General features: G+C 36.5%; 2 protein-coding genes across 2 annotated transcripts; one reads left to right on the top strand and one right to left on the bottom strand.

Annotated features, from left to right (window-relative positions):
* The first annotated feature begins 202 nt into the window (after positions 1–202).
* LOC123527357 (uncharacterized protein C3orf14-like) lies at positions 203–4,499 on the top strand. Its single transcript, XM_053523342.1, has 4 exons — positions 203–384; positions 840–963; positions 1,927–2,001; positions 2,519–4,499. Exons 1-4 carry the CDS (start codon positions 284–286, stop codon positions 2,738–2,740), a joined length of 522 nt encoding a protein of 173 aa, XP_053379317.1. The 5' UTR covers positions 203–283; the 3' UTR covers positions 2,741–4,499.
* A 3,828-nt stretch (positions 4,500–8,327) lies between these two features.
* On the bottom strand, positions 8,328–15,926 carry LOC123528197 (uncharacterized). The gene is made up of 6 exons (XM_045307928.2): positions 15,491–15,926; positions 14,539–14,758; positions 12,912–13,290; positions 10,581–10,645; positions 9,564–9,735; positions 8,328–8,620 (listed from the first exon to the last, which is right to left on the bottom strand). The coding sequence occupies exons 1-6, from the start codon at positions 15,695–15,697 to the stop codon at positions 8,497–8,499; spliced, it is 1,167 nt and encodes a 388-aa protein (XP_045163863.2). The 5' UTR covers positions 15,698–15,926; the 3' UTR covers positions 8,328–8,496.
* Positions 15,927–18,946: the final 3,020 nt, after the last annotated feature.

The following is an 18,946-nucleotide window of genomic DNA, read 5'->3' as shown; positions in this document are numbered from 1 at the left end:
TAGGCCTACGTAATAGCGAAATAAGAAAAAGCATTATATTTGAATATGTCTAGCGGAAAACTTTTTGGTAAAAAAACAAACCTCTAGCATTATATACTTTGGTCTCCAATATATTCATATATATACAAAAACAAAACACACTATTTTTCAGATAATTTTGGTACGGAACTATACGGAATTTGAAACGGGATTTGTATAGATTATAGTACACCCGAAATACTCTTCAGTACCTACGGCGTCGTAAACAACCAGCAATAGTAGAATTTATTTTATTTATAATGAAATGACAGGAAAAGGAAGAAGTACAGTTCGCAGTGAGGTAGATGAGTGTTTGTTGCAATGGACATCAAGAGAAATGCAACTTGTACGACTTCACGAGGAAATGTAAGAGAAGTGAAATCCAGAATATACCAATCGCTTTGTACACGAGTTAACTCGTACCTTACTCATCTCAGAACTGCAGCTGTATATCTCATTATCTACATAGTACACCCTACATTAAGTAACGTACAGTGACTTGGGGGGACTCATATTTAGTTTGGCCAACTGGCAGTATGTACTGATAGTTCTCTCGTGAACATTCTTAAAAGGAAAAGTTCCTGATTATGATGGGCTATTATTAGCTCAACCAACTATATATAGCTGCCTCTACAGGTTAAAGTATTATATGGAATGAAGTGTGTGTTATATCCTTGTGGTAGATTGCATCCCATTTGTACAACTCAATTTTAATAAATTTGTGAAATTTTAATAAATTTGTGGCAGTTCAAAACCTGAAACAAATATGAAGTCTGTAAATTGTAATGCATTTTATGATACAATCATTCATATATTTTCAGACTGTCAAGAAGGGAAGCCCTCCTTAATTGTTCACTAGCCTATAATCAGACTCAGAATACAGGTACATTAAATGGTGCTCAAACCTCAGAGCAGGCCTACATCAGAAATCATAGATTATTACAGGTAATGTTAATGTTTTAAAAGAAGATATAATGCTGCATTAGTAGATGTCATTCATCTGTCTGTTTGAACCTTTGTTTTTTTTAAGCCCCACACCCGTCCCAAAAGTTTTGGAAGAGGGGGTGGGGTGGGCACTTAAAATTGCCCATGTCCGTCCAAATTTGTGTTGTGTATATCTCAAATAGTATTTGACTGGGTCATCAAACCTCATGGGATTGTTATTCAGCACAGGCAGGTGTGCACCTGATGTTTTAATTTGGATGTAACACGGCCATACTAGAGTTATGGCCCTTAACTTAGTATGGAGTATGCATAAAAAGGGGCATGTATTTCAAAAGTATTTGACCTAGGATTATGAAATGTGACAGGAGTATTATTCAGCATTGGAAGTTGTGCTCCTAGGGTTTGTAAGAGATATTGCTCAGCCAGACCAGAGTTATGGCCCTTGACTAAGTCAAAAATGTATATAAAAGGGCATAAAAGTTTGTGTCACACAATTATCTCAAAAAGTATTTGACCAAGGGTCATGAAACGTCACAGAAATATACAGCATGTGAAGTTGTGCACCTTGTTCTTGATTTATGTCAGTCAGACCAGAGTTATGATCCTTGATTGTCAAAAATATGCATAAAGAGCATACAAGTTTGTGTCGCATGTATCTTAAACAAATTTGACTTAGACTCAGTAAACATGAGGGGATTGTTATGGGTGAACAGGTGACTTTCAAACTAGTCAAGATCCTTGCAAAAAGCACAAGGATTTGAAAATCCATTCCTGCTCTCATGCTTGGCATTGTATTATTTCTCACACAGAGAACAACATATGTGCCTTTATCTGTCACACCCATGCCAATAGATACCCACTTCAAGTCTTTACAGGTAAATGAATTTCAAGCTTACCACATTTTCCTCTATTTTATCAAGGCTGTCATTCCTCTTCTTACCATACTATATGTTAATATTACAGGATATAAGAGGAGCAAAAGAAGAAGTTTATGATTCGCTCAATGCAGCACCAACTCCTAGGTTCATGACACTTCAGGTAATATTCACTTCAGTATAATATTATGCCCTCATTCAAAGAAGATGAGGTTTTGCTCAATATCAGCCTTTCCATTAGTAGATCATTTAGTTTCTAACCTATTATAGATAACTAGAGAATGCATTGTCTCACATTGATCACACTTCATAGGTTGATTGCCTTGAGTCAGTAGATGACTCGTATTGTCTTTGAGGACAGTAGGGCAAAGCTCAGTTTCACAGTGACCTTAAGACTGAAAATGGTTCGCACCCAATAACTAAAGAATACCATGGCTTTCATCTTGAAACTTTAATGATGGTAAGCAGATGAACCCTGTAATTTTGGGGTCAGTAGGTCAAAGGTCAAGGTCACTGTGACATTGAAACTGAATACAGTTGTCACCCCATTATACAAAATATAAGTTGCAGTGCCTGTTATGTTTGTTGTGAGATTTTCCTTATTTTGTTTTTTCCTTAGTTTGCTACTTTATGAAAATGTTTCCAAACTATAACCTAAAATATACTACCGTTTTATGTAGAAGAACTACTGGGCCATGGTGAAAAGCCAGGTACCAATGTGGGAACAGGATTTAGGAATACAGAGACCAAGCAGTGAAAGAGCTACACCCGGAGATGCTGGAACCAGGCCCAAGACCAAACATAGCCCATCTACAGGAACTAAATCTGTGGGTATACAGCCCAAGAAAAAACAGACACGGACACAGCATGACGCTAGACAAAAATCTACAAAATCTAAATAGTCAACAATTTTAAAGTGGATTCACAAGGTCATTTAAAATGTATGGAGTTTTAGCTATTGGAAAAATACAAGAAAGGGTAATAAAATGGTAGAGCTATTGCACTCACACATTTGGATGTGGCAGCCTAAATGGATATTGTTACGTTTTTGTATGTAAGCTGGTGTCTCAGTAACCAATGAAACTTCACACTTACAGTGATAAACAGACTTGCAATGCATACATTACTTTTACTTCTTTTTTTTTTTTTTACATAATTATGCCCCTTTTCCAGCATGGCAATTTTTAGTTAAGTTTTTGTGTGTTATCTGGTGTCACAGTAGCCACTGATGAGAATGGATTTAAACTTCACAGACTTGTTCACTGTGATGATCTGACATGCTCTGCACATGTTCCATAACTCTGCTTTGCATTTTTTCTTAAATACAATGTATGGTGTATGTATTTGAAGAATGTACTTCAAGCTGGTAGAATAGTTCAAACATGATTGTTGGTGACATAATTATGATAATAGAAGGTAAAAAAGTATTGATACTAGTAATTCATTTGAGAGGAATGAAGATAATTATAACCTAGTGTTCTTATTTTTCAAAAGATATTGGTAATGAAACATACACTGTAAAATCTGAAATATGTAAATATTGCAAACTGGGTGTTATTTGTGTTTTTTTTTCACAGTTCAATAGTTAAAAGTGACAAATTAAGAACTCACAGTTTGATATATGTTATATTTTAGGTGCTGTTGCTTGTTGATATACAAAACTGTTTTAAATTTTTATTTTTGAATGTATTAAACCAGTGTGTGACTGTGTCACATTTTTCACAAATATTCACAAAATTTAAACCATCACAAATGTTTGTAAATATTTTTGAAAATAAGTCTGTAATGTAATTTGCACCAGTTGAAATATGAAGAAAGCATAAATATTCGAAAAATTAAATACTTAAAGGTTTTAGTCAAAGTTAAACTGTTTTGAAATCTGTCCTGTCCAGTATTGTACTGAATTAATTGTATAGGTTCTTGAATTTTGTAAGCACTATTGCAAATTTCTCCTTTGTCTCTGATTCTATCTATCTAAACTGTCTATCTATTGCATAATTGAACCACTTGTAATTAGGATCCCTTTATCTTAGGATATTGTGATATACATGTATATGTAATATTTTGAACTGTACCTCATATTACTGTGTAATCTTGTTTATATTGTGTTCAATGTTATAATAATTGTTATAATTTTACTTTTAGTTAGCTATATTGGGCACTTACCAGAATGTAGTTTAGCTTGCCGGAGTCAAAGACTCACAGTGAGCTTGTAGTATAGGTGGGTACACTGGCATACATCTGGCATAAACATTTTTTCTTTGAAAGAATAAATAGATCTTCATTATACTTGGACTGTAGCAGGGCTCCGGAAATTTTGATAACTCAATCGGTCCGAAACGAAAATCCTGACATCGGCGCTACCCCACCCACCGCATTCCCAATATTACATATTTTGTAAAACGTGATAGGGTAAGAAATAAGCATGTCATGCATTAAAACTGAGTTACCAGTCACCGCGCGTTACCATACAATGAAGACAGTTATTCGGTGTTATGTGTGATCGTTACTTTGTTTAAATTTCGATGTTTTTCCGAGATAATACGAGGCATTGACACCGTGTGCGTAACTAGTCTAAAAGCCAACGCACGTGACTTCGATACCGTATACACGGCAGATACTTTGTGATGTTTCCTCATTCTTTGACGGAATTCTATAAAATACAATGCGTCAAAGGGAGTTACACGACACATATTCTCTGCTAAACAGCCTCAGTATTTAAAGAATACTCACTGCGGACCGAATGTGTACGTTATTTGAACGCTGAGATCGAATTTCCCGCATGTATAGTACCAAAACGTCACGCGGGTTGGCCACGGATATTTCATTTCACTTACGTTGTACTTCAATAAGCAATTACATTTTATAAAGTTATATGTTCTCTTCTGATGTAAACAAAATTTCATTTTGAAACGTTTTTTAAAAGACCGATTTGATAAACAGTGCCACTCCGGTTTTCTTATCATTCGTGGTTGCCCCTCCATTTTTTTTCTTTTTTGTACAGTCGGGTTGCAAAGAAAGATTTTCTGCATTTGTTTCAACTGGAGCCCCAACAAATGAATCATGTAATGTTTTCAAATCAAGTAATTATAAAAATTATTTTTATCGGTTTTCAGTGTGATGTCTAATTAAATCAAAGACCTATAATGTACAATTATAGCTCTTTGATTAAATGCAGCGACCATTTGTTTGTTACCGTGATCAAACATACCTTTTGAAATAACCATCCGTCGGATTCTAAATAAAAGAAGTGGATCCCCGTCGAAATGATTTGGATCCAGTCAGAAACGTTAGGAAACCAGTCAAAAATGTTTTATACACCGCAGTCGGCTGTCTGCAAACATTAAAGGATGTGCCGCGCGAGCACTGATTGCGTCACGCGCTAATTACGGACCGATTATCAAAGTGACAATCAGACCGATTGACACGTTTATTGATTATCTGAAGGTGCGACCAACAATTTCCTACTTGGCAGGTGATCGTGTATTGAGATATCAGACCGAAATTTATACTTTTCTCCATTTTTACGGGACCGATTTTTGTCACTGTAGCATCCCTATATATGGACCTCTGTCAGGCTATACAAATGCATTTGCCCCTTTGCATACAAGGGCCACAAGAGTCAAAGACAGATATACAGACGAACTTTATTCACACAAACTCAACAAGGCCAACAAAATCTTTTTGAGTAATCAGCAGTTCACGCCATTAAACACTACATTACTTAAGGATTTTGCCATGACCTGACAATGAGTTCCATCATTGGGTGGTGTTCTAATTATCTGGGTTCAAGCAAAGGCAGCTCTCAGCTCGTCTGTACATGTTAACAACTTTATGATCATCCAATAATGAACTGATGCATTTTTAACTATGTTCTGTAGTTGCTGGGCATGTGTCAGTAACTATGCGAAATTATGATGATTTTTAGGAAGTCTTTTATTTTGGCTAACTTAAAATTTCCATCATTTGCGGATTTATTGTCATGCTTGTCAGGTTTAGATAATGACAGAACAGTTGCTGCTTCATTGAACTGTTTTTAAAATGTCATGCAGAATGTAAGAAAATGTTGTTGACTGATTTTGTACCATTATTTTTTTTTTGAAAAATGAGCTCATGATAGAATTTCCACAAATCAGGAAAGTTTAGGATAAAAGAAAACTGAAATACAGATCTACCCATGTGACAACTGACAAGGTATACTACGTCCTTAAATATGAATAATGAATCCTGGTGACAAGGTATAGTACATACACGAATGCTTCCATTCCATTCCACTGGGTGGCCAGGAGAGCTAAAAATGTGTTTTGTTTTTTGTTTCTCACAGATTGGCTGATTGATCTGCACCAAACTTTATATGTAACATCCTTGTATAACCTTTATTACCTTAATTTAGTTGGGTCTCCTCCATTGCATACAAGGTTCAAAGAGAAAATAAGAAAGAACGTCTAAGTTATTCTCATGAGCCACAAAGTGGATCTTCCGCAGAATTCAGTCAGAGTATCCTGCAATCTTTTTAAAGTTGTTCAGAGTAGAGGCCATAAGGTGAGCGACTTGGGATTAGCTTTTCTCTCTTATCTTGTTTTCTTTCCAGCTCATTATATACTTGCAATATTTAAACAGAAAACCACTCCTAAGAGGTGTAATATATGTGTTGTCATGCTATACTTTCCTTTCTATGTAGTTTCACTTTCAGTGATGTAAGTCTTTATTAGCTAAATACACTCAAGTGCATTGGATATTTGACTGTTTTGTATATTGTTATCTTTGTATCCACAATTTGCTATTGCAGAAAATAAAACAATCTTGCAATGCTCCAAACAGGGTTTTAATGTGTTTATGATAATGTTGTTCAGATTGATACTAGTATATGTGGAATGCATAAATTGACTATATACTGTATGCTACTATTGTTTTTTAAAGACTGGTTTTAGAAATGTATAACTTATAGCATACACTTTATACATTGTCAATGTATGTATACCATATTTATTATGATCGTGTACATTACTTTAACATAAGGTAAACCAGCTATAGAAAAAAAAATGAAATTAAGCTCATTATTTCCTTTTTAAATGATGTTAAAATTATGGTTAGCAATTAAATGTGAAAATTAAATTTGTGTAACATGCACATAATGATTGTTTAATTAGTGTATATACATGTCTGTGATTCATACATGTGCAATAAAATAACACCTAGATCAAACAGTCTTGTTTTAACACAATCTAACATCTTGTTACACTGCTCACCATGTGGTTCTGGAATATTGATTATGAAACTCTAGTATGAAAAGAACTGGAACCACTGTCTTACCTTTGCTTGGCCGTAAGAGATCTCTGAGAAAGTCTAAACACTTGCTTTTACCACAGGTGTTTGAAGTTCAATCAATAAAAATGTATATGCTGGTTAGATCTCTGATGTACTATTTCATAGTATATTAGGTGGGTGGGATGTGATTATGCATATATCTATAATTGATATAGCTTCAAGCGGCATGCAGTGCTTTTACTGTATCTCGGTGATTGTAGCAGGTATAAAAGTTTGGATTCTATACCTTACAGTTTTATTTCGATTTAAATGGGATGTGAAACCAAACACAAAACAATGTTCTACATACCCAGTGTGTAACAGAAATACCATTCCTCGACTATGCATTTCAGACAAGTAACCTTCATCTTTCATTGGAGGTCTGTGCAATAGAAAAATTGTTTTGCGCCTTGGTTTCATTTTTAAAAAAATGCATGCACGAAATTTAAGCACACCAGGCACATGATATTGAATGAATATTCCACGTTTCCTCATGTAATGATTTTGAACCCCATTTTACTTTAATATCTGCTCATTTTCTCGAAACCCCTGCCATGGACGGATTTCAATGAAACTACACAGGAGTAATTGGTATAAACGTCTGCATGATCCTCTGGGATTGTTTTTGGCGAATATGTATTGTCCTTTATAGGGCATGAATTTTCATACATAATGTTTTCATACATTTATTCATGAAATATATATGTTCGCCATTTGTTAACTTTGAATATGCCTTTCTCTGCATATGTTAACATTTACTTCTATACACCACACCACCCCGCAAAAAACCCCTGTCAAATCGGTATGGAATGCGAGGGGAGACTGCTTAACAGTTATTATAGTCTAGTTTAACATCACAGCTGTATGGCAACCGTTACAAAAAAGATAATAGTGTATTTTTCCTGACGTTTTTTTTTTTTGTAAAATTTTTCATAGGATCATAGGACACAAATAAAAAATACATTTTGGCCATAAATTTGAGTGTATTCAAAACTCGAAAAGTTCCTACTACCACTTTTGAATACTAAAGGTCTTTAGAATGACAAATACTTCCTACTTAACACTTCAACACCAAAAGAAAAAGCAGAAGACAATTTCGAAAAAAACCTATTACGGAAATGGTACAGCAGACGTTAACACTTGTGTGTACTTAAGATTTAAGAAATATACCATTAAAAAGTGTTGTCTTTTCTCACTGCTTCCTCTTTTGTATTTTGAGACAATGATTTTAATTTTAACATGACAATTGATAATGAAATGGAGACATTTCTTATAAACAGAATTTTCACTGAAATCTCGCACGAAAATCTGCAGTTTTAAAACTCAAGTTATTAAAGGTTTTAAAATTAGTCTATCTGATAAGAATCCTTTTCATGATTTCTTGCACTTCTTTTGTACTTCTTTCTGTCTGTATTCTTTCTGCGTCCATTATGACGTCATTGGCGTAAATTTTCCCTGACTTTCTTGTATCTAGTCTGAAAATTGAACAAGTATACAAATACATGTATATATTTTCTTGATATCCATATAATCATCAGTTCAGAAGAAAAGCAGAGAACTTAAAACAATCGTGAAAAAAGTTTGTTTCAAGTGGTAGCCGACAGAATTTGTCAACTGTCTGTTCGCATGTGCATCCAATTTTTATTTCACAATGTAGATTAGCTCAATGTGTTTTTGCGGGTAAGCATGTTGACATGCCATAATTTACTATCCATATTTTTTTCGCGATCTGGTTGCCGTATGATCTGTTGTAACTAGTTTATTGGCTCCTCCACTTCCATATTCCATTTACTATTATTATACAAATTACTCGCTTGCATTTCCCTATATATGAAACTTCTAAATCAATGGCCGAGTGGTTAAGGTCGCTGACTTTGAATCACTTGCCCCTCACCAATGCGGGTTTGAGCCTCTCCCGGGGCACTGAATTCTTTGTATGAGGAAATCATCCAGTTGGCTTGCGGAAAGTCGGTGGTTCTACCCTGGCGTCCGCCCGTGATGAAATAATGCAAGGAGGGGCACCTGTGGTCTTTCTCCACCATTAAAGCTGGAAAGTCACCATGTCGATGTGTCCTATAATTGTGTCGGTGCGACGTTAAACCAAACAAAAACAAATTAGATCTTTTGGAATATCATACAGAGATCCATTTAGTGATCTATAAGGTATAGAAAAATAAATATACAGCAGATATTGTGAGATATTATGTCTCGGGTTTACAGTAACAGCTCACATACTCAAATGCATGTGATATTTATATGATGTATTGTCTTCCAGTGTAGCATGTATTTTTAAAAGCACCGGGAATTCAGTATTTTGGTTGATTTGTGAGTGATGCGCAGATTTATTTGCCTTGTTCCAAGTTTTTAGATTGGAGAACATTTATGTTTTTGAATGATATAATCAGTGCAATATCTCACCTAAATGTCTTTATTCTGTCATTTTCTCCACAAACTGCTAAAAGTTTGTCTTTTTCTCGAAAGCAGATTACGTCAGGGGTAAAGCCAACATGTCTCCATGACAACAAACTTTTTATTTTCTCTCCTCTCATTGTAAGTTGGTGAAGAACATCTATAGCTCCCTTTTCATTGCCTAAAACAGAAAAGATAGGTAGGCCTATATATTTAACACAGACCTCCATCAGCTCACATGAGCGTACCTAAAACTAAATGGAGCCTTAATATCTCAAAATCTGTGTACCTTTCTACTTGAATCATGTTTCTCAATCGTGTATGAAACAATTGAACATTTTTACATGTAAGAATATATAGAGCACGAGACATCCGTGGGGGTTTTTTTTGGTCCCTTTCTTTACACAGCCGGTGTCGAACGTTCCGTTTTTAACTGAACTTGAGAATATGATATTTTAAAAAGACTGAATTTATAGGTTGATATTAATAGAAATATTACTTTGAACATTGGACACTGAGTGTACTGGTACATAAAAATAAATAACAGTGGGATTTATACATAGAAATATACAACTGTCCCACATGTAATTAAGCGGTCAGGGTTACTTGCTTCGAATCATTTGTTCCATTCGAAACTTCGCTCGGGTGTTAGATTATTACATGTGAGGATGCCTTTACTGCATGAAATACTGTCCGTAGAGGCACAGTGGGTCTTCCGCTACCATCATCAGTGTGTCAGTATGCCGTATCATCAAATTATAATATCTCGGTAAATGCTGAAGTCTACGATAATTTAAGGATAATGCAAAATATTTCAGCATTTTTCCTACATAACCTTACCTTGCTATATTTCTGAAATGGACTGGTTTATCGTACCATTTATTATTCGAAGGGGTGTTCGCTGAAAATTTATTGACAGAATATTCGCAGGCCGATCTTTGTCTGCATTGGTCGCAAAGACAAAAGCACTTGCCGCCAATAGACTAAAGGTTAATAAAGCATCGGGTTGCAACAGTGTTGTCTTACCGCAGATGTATATATTTTCCTCTTTATCAGTCATTGTACCGTGGGGAATACCAATCTCATCATATCTAGAAAATAATTTGCTAAAATTCTTCATTTCATAATGTTAATGTACGAGCTTCTTAAGTATAATTAGTATTTTTAATATTTCAATATTTTATTCATACAAAACCAATGAGTGACATTCAATTTCTATTTAAGTTCCATTCAAAAATGATGCCTGCTATTTCATACAGATGGAAGATAAGTTATCATTATGTGGCTGGGGAAAAAAGTTATCATTTTTTTACATTTTTTTTCTGAAGATGAATAAATATTAGAAATAAGTGGAAATAGTTTCATATTCAACCACATATATGATTATCGGAAACCATATTTTGTCTTTTGATATACATGATACAATATCATCAATAATCAGAGATAAAGATAGATAATGGAATCGTCCCTTTATATCCCTTTCTAGAAATTACTTTTAACAGATAAATAAAAGCACCTGATCATCTCCTTTCCACCAGGGGTTATACACATATCCGAATATCTCTCCATCGGGCGTTATACACGTGACTGAATATCTCTCCTTCGGGCGTTATAAACATACCTGAATATCTTTCCATCGGGCTTCATACACGTACCTGAATATCTCTCCTTCGGGCGTTATACACGTACCTGAATATCTCTTCATCGGGCGTTATACCTGTACCCAAACTCTCCTTCGGCTTATCACATGTACCTATATATTTTCCATCGGGCTTCATCGCGTATCTAATACTCTCTCATCTGGGCGATTACACGTCTAATATCTCTTCATCGGTCGTTATACACTACTTTTGATACATATATCTCATCGGGCGTTATTCGTACCTAATATCTCTCCGTTGGAAATTACACGTACCTGATCATCTCTCCATCGGTCGTTATACACGTACCTGAACATCTCTCCATCAGGCGTTATACACGTACCAGAATATCTCTCCGTCGGACATTATGCACGTACCTGATCATCTCTCCATCAGACTTTGTACACGTACCTAAACATCTCTCCATCGGGCGTTATACACGAACCTAAACATCTCTCCATCGAGCGTTATACATATCCCTGAATATCTCTCCATCAGGCGTTATACGGCATCCCTGAATATCTCCCCATCGGCCGTTATCGACGTAATATATCTGAACATCTCTCCATCGGACGTTATACACATAACTCAGCATCTCTCCATCGGGCATTACACATGTACTTTTACATATCTTCATCGGGCGTTAAACATACGAAGATATGTAAAAGTACGTGTGTAACGCCCGATGGAGAGATACTGTGTTACCAGAATATCTCTCCGTCGGACGTTATGCACGTACCCGATCAGTCTCACTAGGGCGTTATACACGTACCTCAATATTTCTCCGTCGGACGTTATACATGTACCTCAAAATCTCTCGATTTGGCGTTATACACGTAATGCACCTGTCAATATTTTGCCCGCCCAGGGGGCGGCGGGCCGACCCGGGGGAATTTGACATTTCAAAAAATTTGTTGTCTAAATCCCCACCCTAGGGACGTAACCGTCTTTTTTGTCAAAGTCCCATCCCTATGAAGTCTCTGTTATGGAATCAAGTATTTACAATCTTCCGGCGTTAAGTCGTGACAATGTTTCTCCGTCACACGTTATGCCCATACCTGTCATTCCCCGGCTTGACGCGATCAAATCTTGATCAGGTGCATAACGTACGTCAAATTCTCCGTCGGAGTTTACACCCCTGTACTGTTTACATACTAACTCTTCATCGGCGTTTATACAAGTCACATTACAAAATTATTTCTCCAGTCCCACATATGCATAACATCTGAATCATTGTCTACACATCGGAATTGTACGTCGTCATCAACATCTAGATCCATCTCTTTCCCGCACGTAATACACGTACCTCAAAATCTCTCCGTCGGACGTTATACACGCACTTGAATATCTCTCTGGGCGTTATACAATACCTGAACATCTCTCCATCAGGCGTTTATACACGTGCGTGCACATCTATCCGTCGGGTGTAATACACGGTCTGTTTTTCTCTCAATATGTTTCTCTACACATGCATAAACATCTCGTAATCGAGAAATATACACGTACAGGAAATATACACGTACCGGAAATATACACGTAACTGAATAGCTGCTCATCAACGAGTTTACACTCGTACATCTCCTTTCACCGCACGTAATACACGTTACTGAATATCTCCTGGCCGGTAAAAAATACCCACGTACCTGAATCTCATTCCTCTATCGCGATTTATAGACGAATCTGACTTTCTTCCCTTCATCAGGAATTGTAAACTTACCTGAATATCTCCTCTCCATCAGGTGTTATACATGTAACACACCTTTTCGTTGAGTCGGACACAATTATATTGTTAGTATCAGTCACCGACAGATGAAAGATGGAACCAAACTGGGATGAACCGTCGCCAGCATATTGCAAAGTTTTCAACACATTTCCATCGGTATCCATAAATTCTATTTTAGAACCTACTCCAACAACGAGTCCGTGTTTATACGGAGCTATTCCGAAACAAAAGCCGTCCGTCCGTATTTTCTGTCCTGGGATAATTATTCTGTCATCTACGTAAAACTCCATGATAGTTCTGTCGCTAGGTATTGTGACAAATACGTCGGATCCATCGCGGTTGGACGAGTGAAGACACAGTGTATGTGGGCGTCCTACGAGGAAATTATAGTGAAAACATGAAAAAATGTCATGGCAGTATAAGGATAACACAGTCATTACCAAAACAAAACGTGCAGTACCTGTGGCCATGTACATGTACATTGTATTGATGCTGTTTCATTGCTGCGACTATGTACAGTCAAACCTGTCCATGAAGACCACCCTTAGGAGAGGTGGTCTTTTATATTCACAGGTTAAAATGCACTGTAAATGTTAAAATGGGAAACAAAACATGTGGTCTTTAGAGCCAGGTAGTCTCTGTTTAGAGGTGGTCTTTAACACAGGTTTCAGTCTGGGAAGGCCTAGTGTAATGTTGTAAGAACTTGTTGCCATACCAATTTGCTTTTGTTTTGTTACTTTGTGTATCTATTTGCATGTATATAAAGACAATAAAATACGCTTAAATCAATTAGATGCCCCGGAAACGTCAAGTAAAGTGTGTATATATACAATACATAAATAGCTGATCAATATCTAACCATCACTGTCCGCCCACTTAGCTTAATAGAGAGAGCGCAGACCTAATCTGATCGCGTGGTCGTGAGTTCGAGCCCTGGGCGAGGCGGTTGTTCGAAACTTTAACCGGCTGTTAAACTAACCGCCGGTTAAATTTTGATTCAAAATACTAGATTTGATGAGAAACACTAGTATGATGTGTTGATTTTATTGTAAAGAGTTTTCATTGTTCATAATTCTTACCTTATACATTTGTTTTTCAAAGTCGTCTGAAATGCCGAAAAATACCACTAAAAGTTAATCAACCGTTAGCTTAATCGCCTGTTAAAGTTTCGAACAAGTGGGCCATTGTGTCTGATATCGTTCGTCCGCCACCTCTGATCCATGTGGGAAAGATGGCAGTTACTTGTGTAGAACTGGTTTGTACTGGTAAAGAATCCAAGAACACTGTTTAGGTCAACTGCCCGCCGTTACATAACTGAAATATTGCTGAAAAACGGCGTTAAACCCAAAGAGTGATATCATTTTCGTGAATGTTTTATCTATCGGTCGAGCCGATTTCGACCATTACTAGACATGACTATTGTCTTTTTATTTGTAGAAGTAAACACACACATAAACTGTGCTGAAAAAATCATATATATAATCGCTGTTTTAATAGGCACATAATAATGAAACAAAAGCTCATATTTTTGTACAGGGACGACACCGAACTCCCCACTAGCCGACACCATAATAATATGTAGACATAAGTTACCCGTTAAGAAATTAATGGGGTTGTTTACCTGGAAGTACAAAGTGTGCCAAATACTGGAATGTCGTACTCCACAGTTTCAATGTCTGGTTTGGCTGGTCGCATACTATCAGGTTACCATTCGGTAGAAACTGTGCACCTTGTATACGACAGTTGTTATGGTCGGCATAATGGACTTTTATATTGTAGATACCCGTGTAGGTCGCCTGTTTGAACACTACCCTAGACACTGTCTTAACAGGCAGTTCTGTCTGTAAAAAGTTAAAATCCAAGTAGCATTTGATTCATATACAGCAAATTTTCAATCTTTTTATGCTTTAAATTTTGTGAGAAACACACACATTGAAAGATCGGCGTTAAAAAGAAACTTTAAAATTATTCCAAATTATTCAACTCCATGGATATGAAAATGAATGATGTTGGCATCAACATTTCAATTTTAAGTTATAATTAACATCACATGAGAGGACTCCTTATGTATATGACTGATAAAAAAAGTTCATGCTATTGACTGGTGTATAGTTCAACATCAAATTTTGCTGACTTAAAGTAAAATATCGAAGAAGAAAAAATAAAACTTATTTGTGGTGTCATATAATAAAACACTCACTGAATGACAATGACCTGTCGGTCAATAAAGAAAACTATTGCCCGAGGTCTATGATAATTTATGTTATCTCGTTATAAATAATGGTTGTGTTGTTGTCGTTGTTTTGCACCGTATCTAAATACTGAGTTTGCCGCGGCAGCTATTTTAAAAAAAAGACAATGTGCAGAGCCCACACTGGGAGCACTGCCATACTTATATACCCGGTACTTGGAAACTGTACAAGCGCGAACATGTTACGTAAATGGAAAATGCGGCAGGTGTTGACTGATCAAGGCAGTTTTTTTTTGTACATCAATCCTGCACTGACACATGTCTATAGAAAAGGGTTGAACTAGTCAAATACTAAAGAATACGAAAGCCGACTTTGTCTTACCACTTGTTCTATATGCTCAGATTTGTAGTTCTTTTTGGGAGCCGCGAACTGTTCTGGTTCGTTATAAAATATTGCAGTCTGTGTAGGGGCCGCTTGTCTTTTGATGCTCATCTCCTTGCACTCATTCGGCACAGCATGCTTCTTTCTCGATCGTTTTCTCTTCTTACGACGGGTCGTCCTCGACGGCGTGGACTGTGAACAACCCATTGTCTGTCCAAGTTCTCTGTCTTATGTCTTTTTTACTCTAAAGCTTGCGTACAATGTTAACTTTTCACCAGTAGTGGAGTATTTATTGATAAGCATCCGCTGTAGTTTATCACTTTTCGAAAAAAAAAAGATGCCAAAACATTTTCGTGATTCCAGTTAATAAAAGTTTATTCTTCGACAAAATTAGTTTCCATCTGAAAGTTTTTGTATCGACACATAAAATGTAACTATTTTTGTAAGAGAAATGACCCTTGACAAAATGTGACAGTCGCTTAATTTCAAAACAAAAGAAAAAATCGCATTGTTCTATTAACGGCGATAGGTTTACAAAAATAGAACAAAAGATTTAGGGTTACGATTTAAACTTAAAGGACTGAATTCGATTGACACAGACACTTGCAATATTTTTAGCCACCTATATTTAGGTGAATACATAAAGGTCACTTCCAGTTTGCCTCCAGACTTACTGCTGGGGAACACGTCGACACACACGTGCTGGGTTACATCTTGGGGCACGAACTTCAAATACTCAATGAGGTGTTCTTGAAAAGTTGAGCACTGTTTCTTCGTAGCCGTCAGTGTTACTTCATTCTTTGCATTTTACGTTTACAACTGAAGAGCAAAAGGTATTCGAGTTGCTGGTTTGTTTGGCAGACTTTTTGGCAGAGGCACGGAAAATAAAGCCGTTCACAAGAGAAAAGTATTCCTGGCAGCACAAAATCTGCAATTTTAAAACTTGTACGACAGCAATTCAGACAGCATTATTGGCCATTTACAGCATTGTGTAGGATCTAGCTATACAGTCGAGTTTCCATGAAAATAACTTTAGAAAGTATTTCAATCAAAATAGTAAACACAGTTATGAAACACTACTTTCTCGATTTCCAACTATTTAATGCTGACATTTACATGTATTTACAAGGAAAATATTTACAGAAACACATTTATCCACCTTGTACAACTATTTTGGGACATAATGATAAAACAAGACATATGGCACTCGTATACGAGCCTTATGCTACTGCTATTAACAAGCTAAGTACATGTATATACAAAGATCCAAATTTTAGTATAATATACATACTAGTAACCTCAGCCTTGGCATTGATGTAAGGTTGCTATGGGCTGAATTTTTACTCACTTCCTCATATTGAAAACGTTTTTTTAATATGTAAATGTGCTGTTCATTATGATGTTTTAATAATATGTGTGCAAATGCTTTTTTACTCATACTAAAATTGTGTATCAATTGTTATATATTTGTTAAATAAGTCGGTCAATAGCTATTCATAGATAATGTTGATTTGTTTTGTGCCATACCGACAATAAATAATATTTGTATTGTATTGTATTGTATTGTATTTTTAACAAGAACCGTTTTTAAAACACCTTTGCCCCCATGCCGGCTTGTCCGCTGCAACTGGGTGTGTAATTTTCTGTCTTAAGTGTTTCGACTATGACCTTTGATCTCTAAACGCCAAAAATAGGGGTTGACAACTGAGCACGTAACACGCATGCTGTATATGTACCTCGATGCCCATATACTCATCCAAGCGTTCTCCGTTGTTAATCAGAAACTATTCAGTTTTAAAGTGACCGTGACATTGCATTTTACATTATGACCCAAAACAACTGGGATCATTTACTAGCTACCGGTAATTTTCCTATAAAAATTGACAATCCAGGGGCCAGTCATTCTCAAGTTGTTGATCCGACTTAAGTGACTGTGACCTTGTTCTGCTGACACTAAAAACCCAACTGGTTATCTACTAATCACAGGTAAACATCCCATGAATTTTAACCACATCATCTTCAAAAGTTCACTAGTTATTAATCTGAAACTGTTTCAGCCTTTAAGTCATCGAGACTTCAACCTTCACGCTAATGACAACAACATAATCGAAGATAATCTACTGACTGCAGGCAATCATGCATGAAGTGTGGTGTCCCTAGGCCAAAGTATCTTCTAGCTAGGTTCTAAACCATTTCAAGCCTCAAGGTCAATGGCAACCAGCCTATAAAGACTGACAGCCAAACAGTTCTTATTGAGAGTAAACTTGTTTTCAGTCTAACCTTCACCTTTGAGCTACTGACAACCAAGACAGTAGGGTTCATTTTCTGATAACAGCAATCATTCTATAAACTTTGATGACTGTTGGCACTTATTGAGAGTAAACCGTTTTCAGTTTCAAGGTCATTGTAACCTTGACATTTGACCAAGTAACAAAAAATCAATAGGAGTCACCTACTGACCACTGATAATCTTCCAATGAGTAGACAAGGCAATTCAATCATCTGGAACTGGAATTTATTTAGCTCATGTAAACTTTTATCTGGAGAATTTGAATTTGTTATAGATGTCGCTTAGAACTTGTACCCGCCCACTTAGCTCAATATAGAGAGCACTCTATGAAATGCGGGGTCATGAGTTCGTTCCTTGGGCGGCCATATGTTCTCCATGATGATTTGATAAAAGAAAATGTGTCTGAAATCATTCTTCCTCCACCTCGGACTCATGTGGGGAAGTTGGCAGTTACTTATGGAGAACAGGTTTGTATGGAGTACAGAATCCAGGAACACTGGTTAGGTTAACTGCCCGCCATTACATAACTGAAATACTGTTGAACAACAGTGTTAAACCCTATACAAACAAACAAACAAATGTATCTGGAGTACAACAAGAGCTGTCAGCTGACAGCGCGCTCGACTATTCTAAGTGCTTGATAGTATAATATAAGCTATGAGTAAAACTTTAACATTACAATAAGCATATTCTAAGTCGAAAAGGGGCCATAATTCAGTCAAAATGCTTGATAGAGTTGCCTGCTCCTTTTTACAGACTGGGGCCATGACGGTAAACAAGTATGCAAAATATCAAAGCAATATCTCAATGGACTTTGAAAATATTTGGGGTGGTACGCAAACTTTAATATTTGTGTGACGCTAATGCTTACGCCGACACGGAGGCGAGTAGGATAGCTCCCTTACTCTTCCAATAGTCGAGCTAAAACTCTGTAAAGTGTTTGGATGTAGTAAAACTAAGCTTGCTTAAACATGTATCAGGATGACTGAAATTACTAACAAGAAACGTGGCAATGCCACGAAACCAGGTTTTCAACACTTTTCATAAGAATAAACAAGAGTGCCAGAATGTCACAATATACGCCCGTCACAGCAAATTTCTTTACTCTAGCACCTGTATTTAGAGATAGTACCTAAGTTTTTCAAATCATAGGTATGAAGTTAAAA

The sequence above is a fragment of the Mercenaria mercenaria genome, chromosome 14, assembly GCF_021730395.1.
Source record: "Mercenaria mercenaria strain notata chromosome 14, MADL_Memer_1, whole genome shotgun sequence".
Taxonomy (NCBI): domain Eukaryota; kingdom Metazoa; phylum Mollusca; class Bivalvia; order Venerida; family Veneridae; genus Mercenaria; species Mercenaria mercenaria.
Note: the sequence above shows the minus strand (reverse complement) of the source record. Positions and strands in the feature narration are given on the sequence as shown.

Coding starts and splice junctions, on each gene's coding strand:
- LOC123527357 (XM_053523342.1), top strand. CDS start 284: ATGACAGGAAAAGGAAGAAGTACAGTTCGCAGTGAGGTAGATGAGTGT. Junction 385..839: donor GTACGACTTCACGAGGAAAT/GTAAGAGAAGTG, acceptor ATATATTTTCAG/ACTGTCAAGAAGGGAAGCCC. Junction 2,002..2,518: donor CTAGGTTCATGACACTTCAG/GTAATATTCACT, acceptor CGTTTTATGTAG/AAGAACTACTGGGCCATGGT.
- LOC123528197 (XM_045307928.2), bottom strand. CDS start 15,697: ATGGGTTGTTCACAGTCCACGCCGTCGAGGACGACCCGTCGTAAGAAG. Junction 14,759..15,490: donor CTGAGCATATAGAACAAGTG/GTAAGACAAAGT, acceptor AACTTTTTACAG/ACAGAACTGCCTGTTAAGAC. Junction 13,291..14,538: donor GGCACACTTTGTACTTCCAG/GTAAACAACCCC, acceptor ATTTCCTCGTAG/GACGCCCACATACACTGTGT.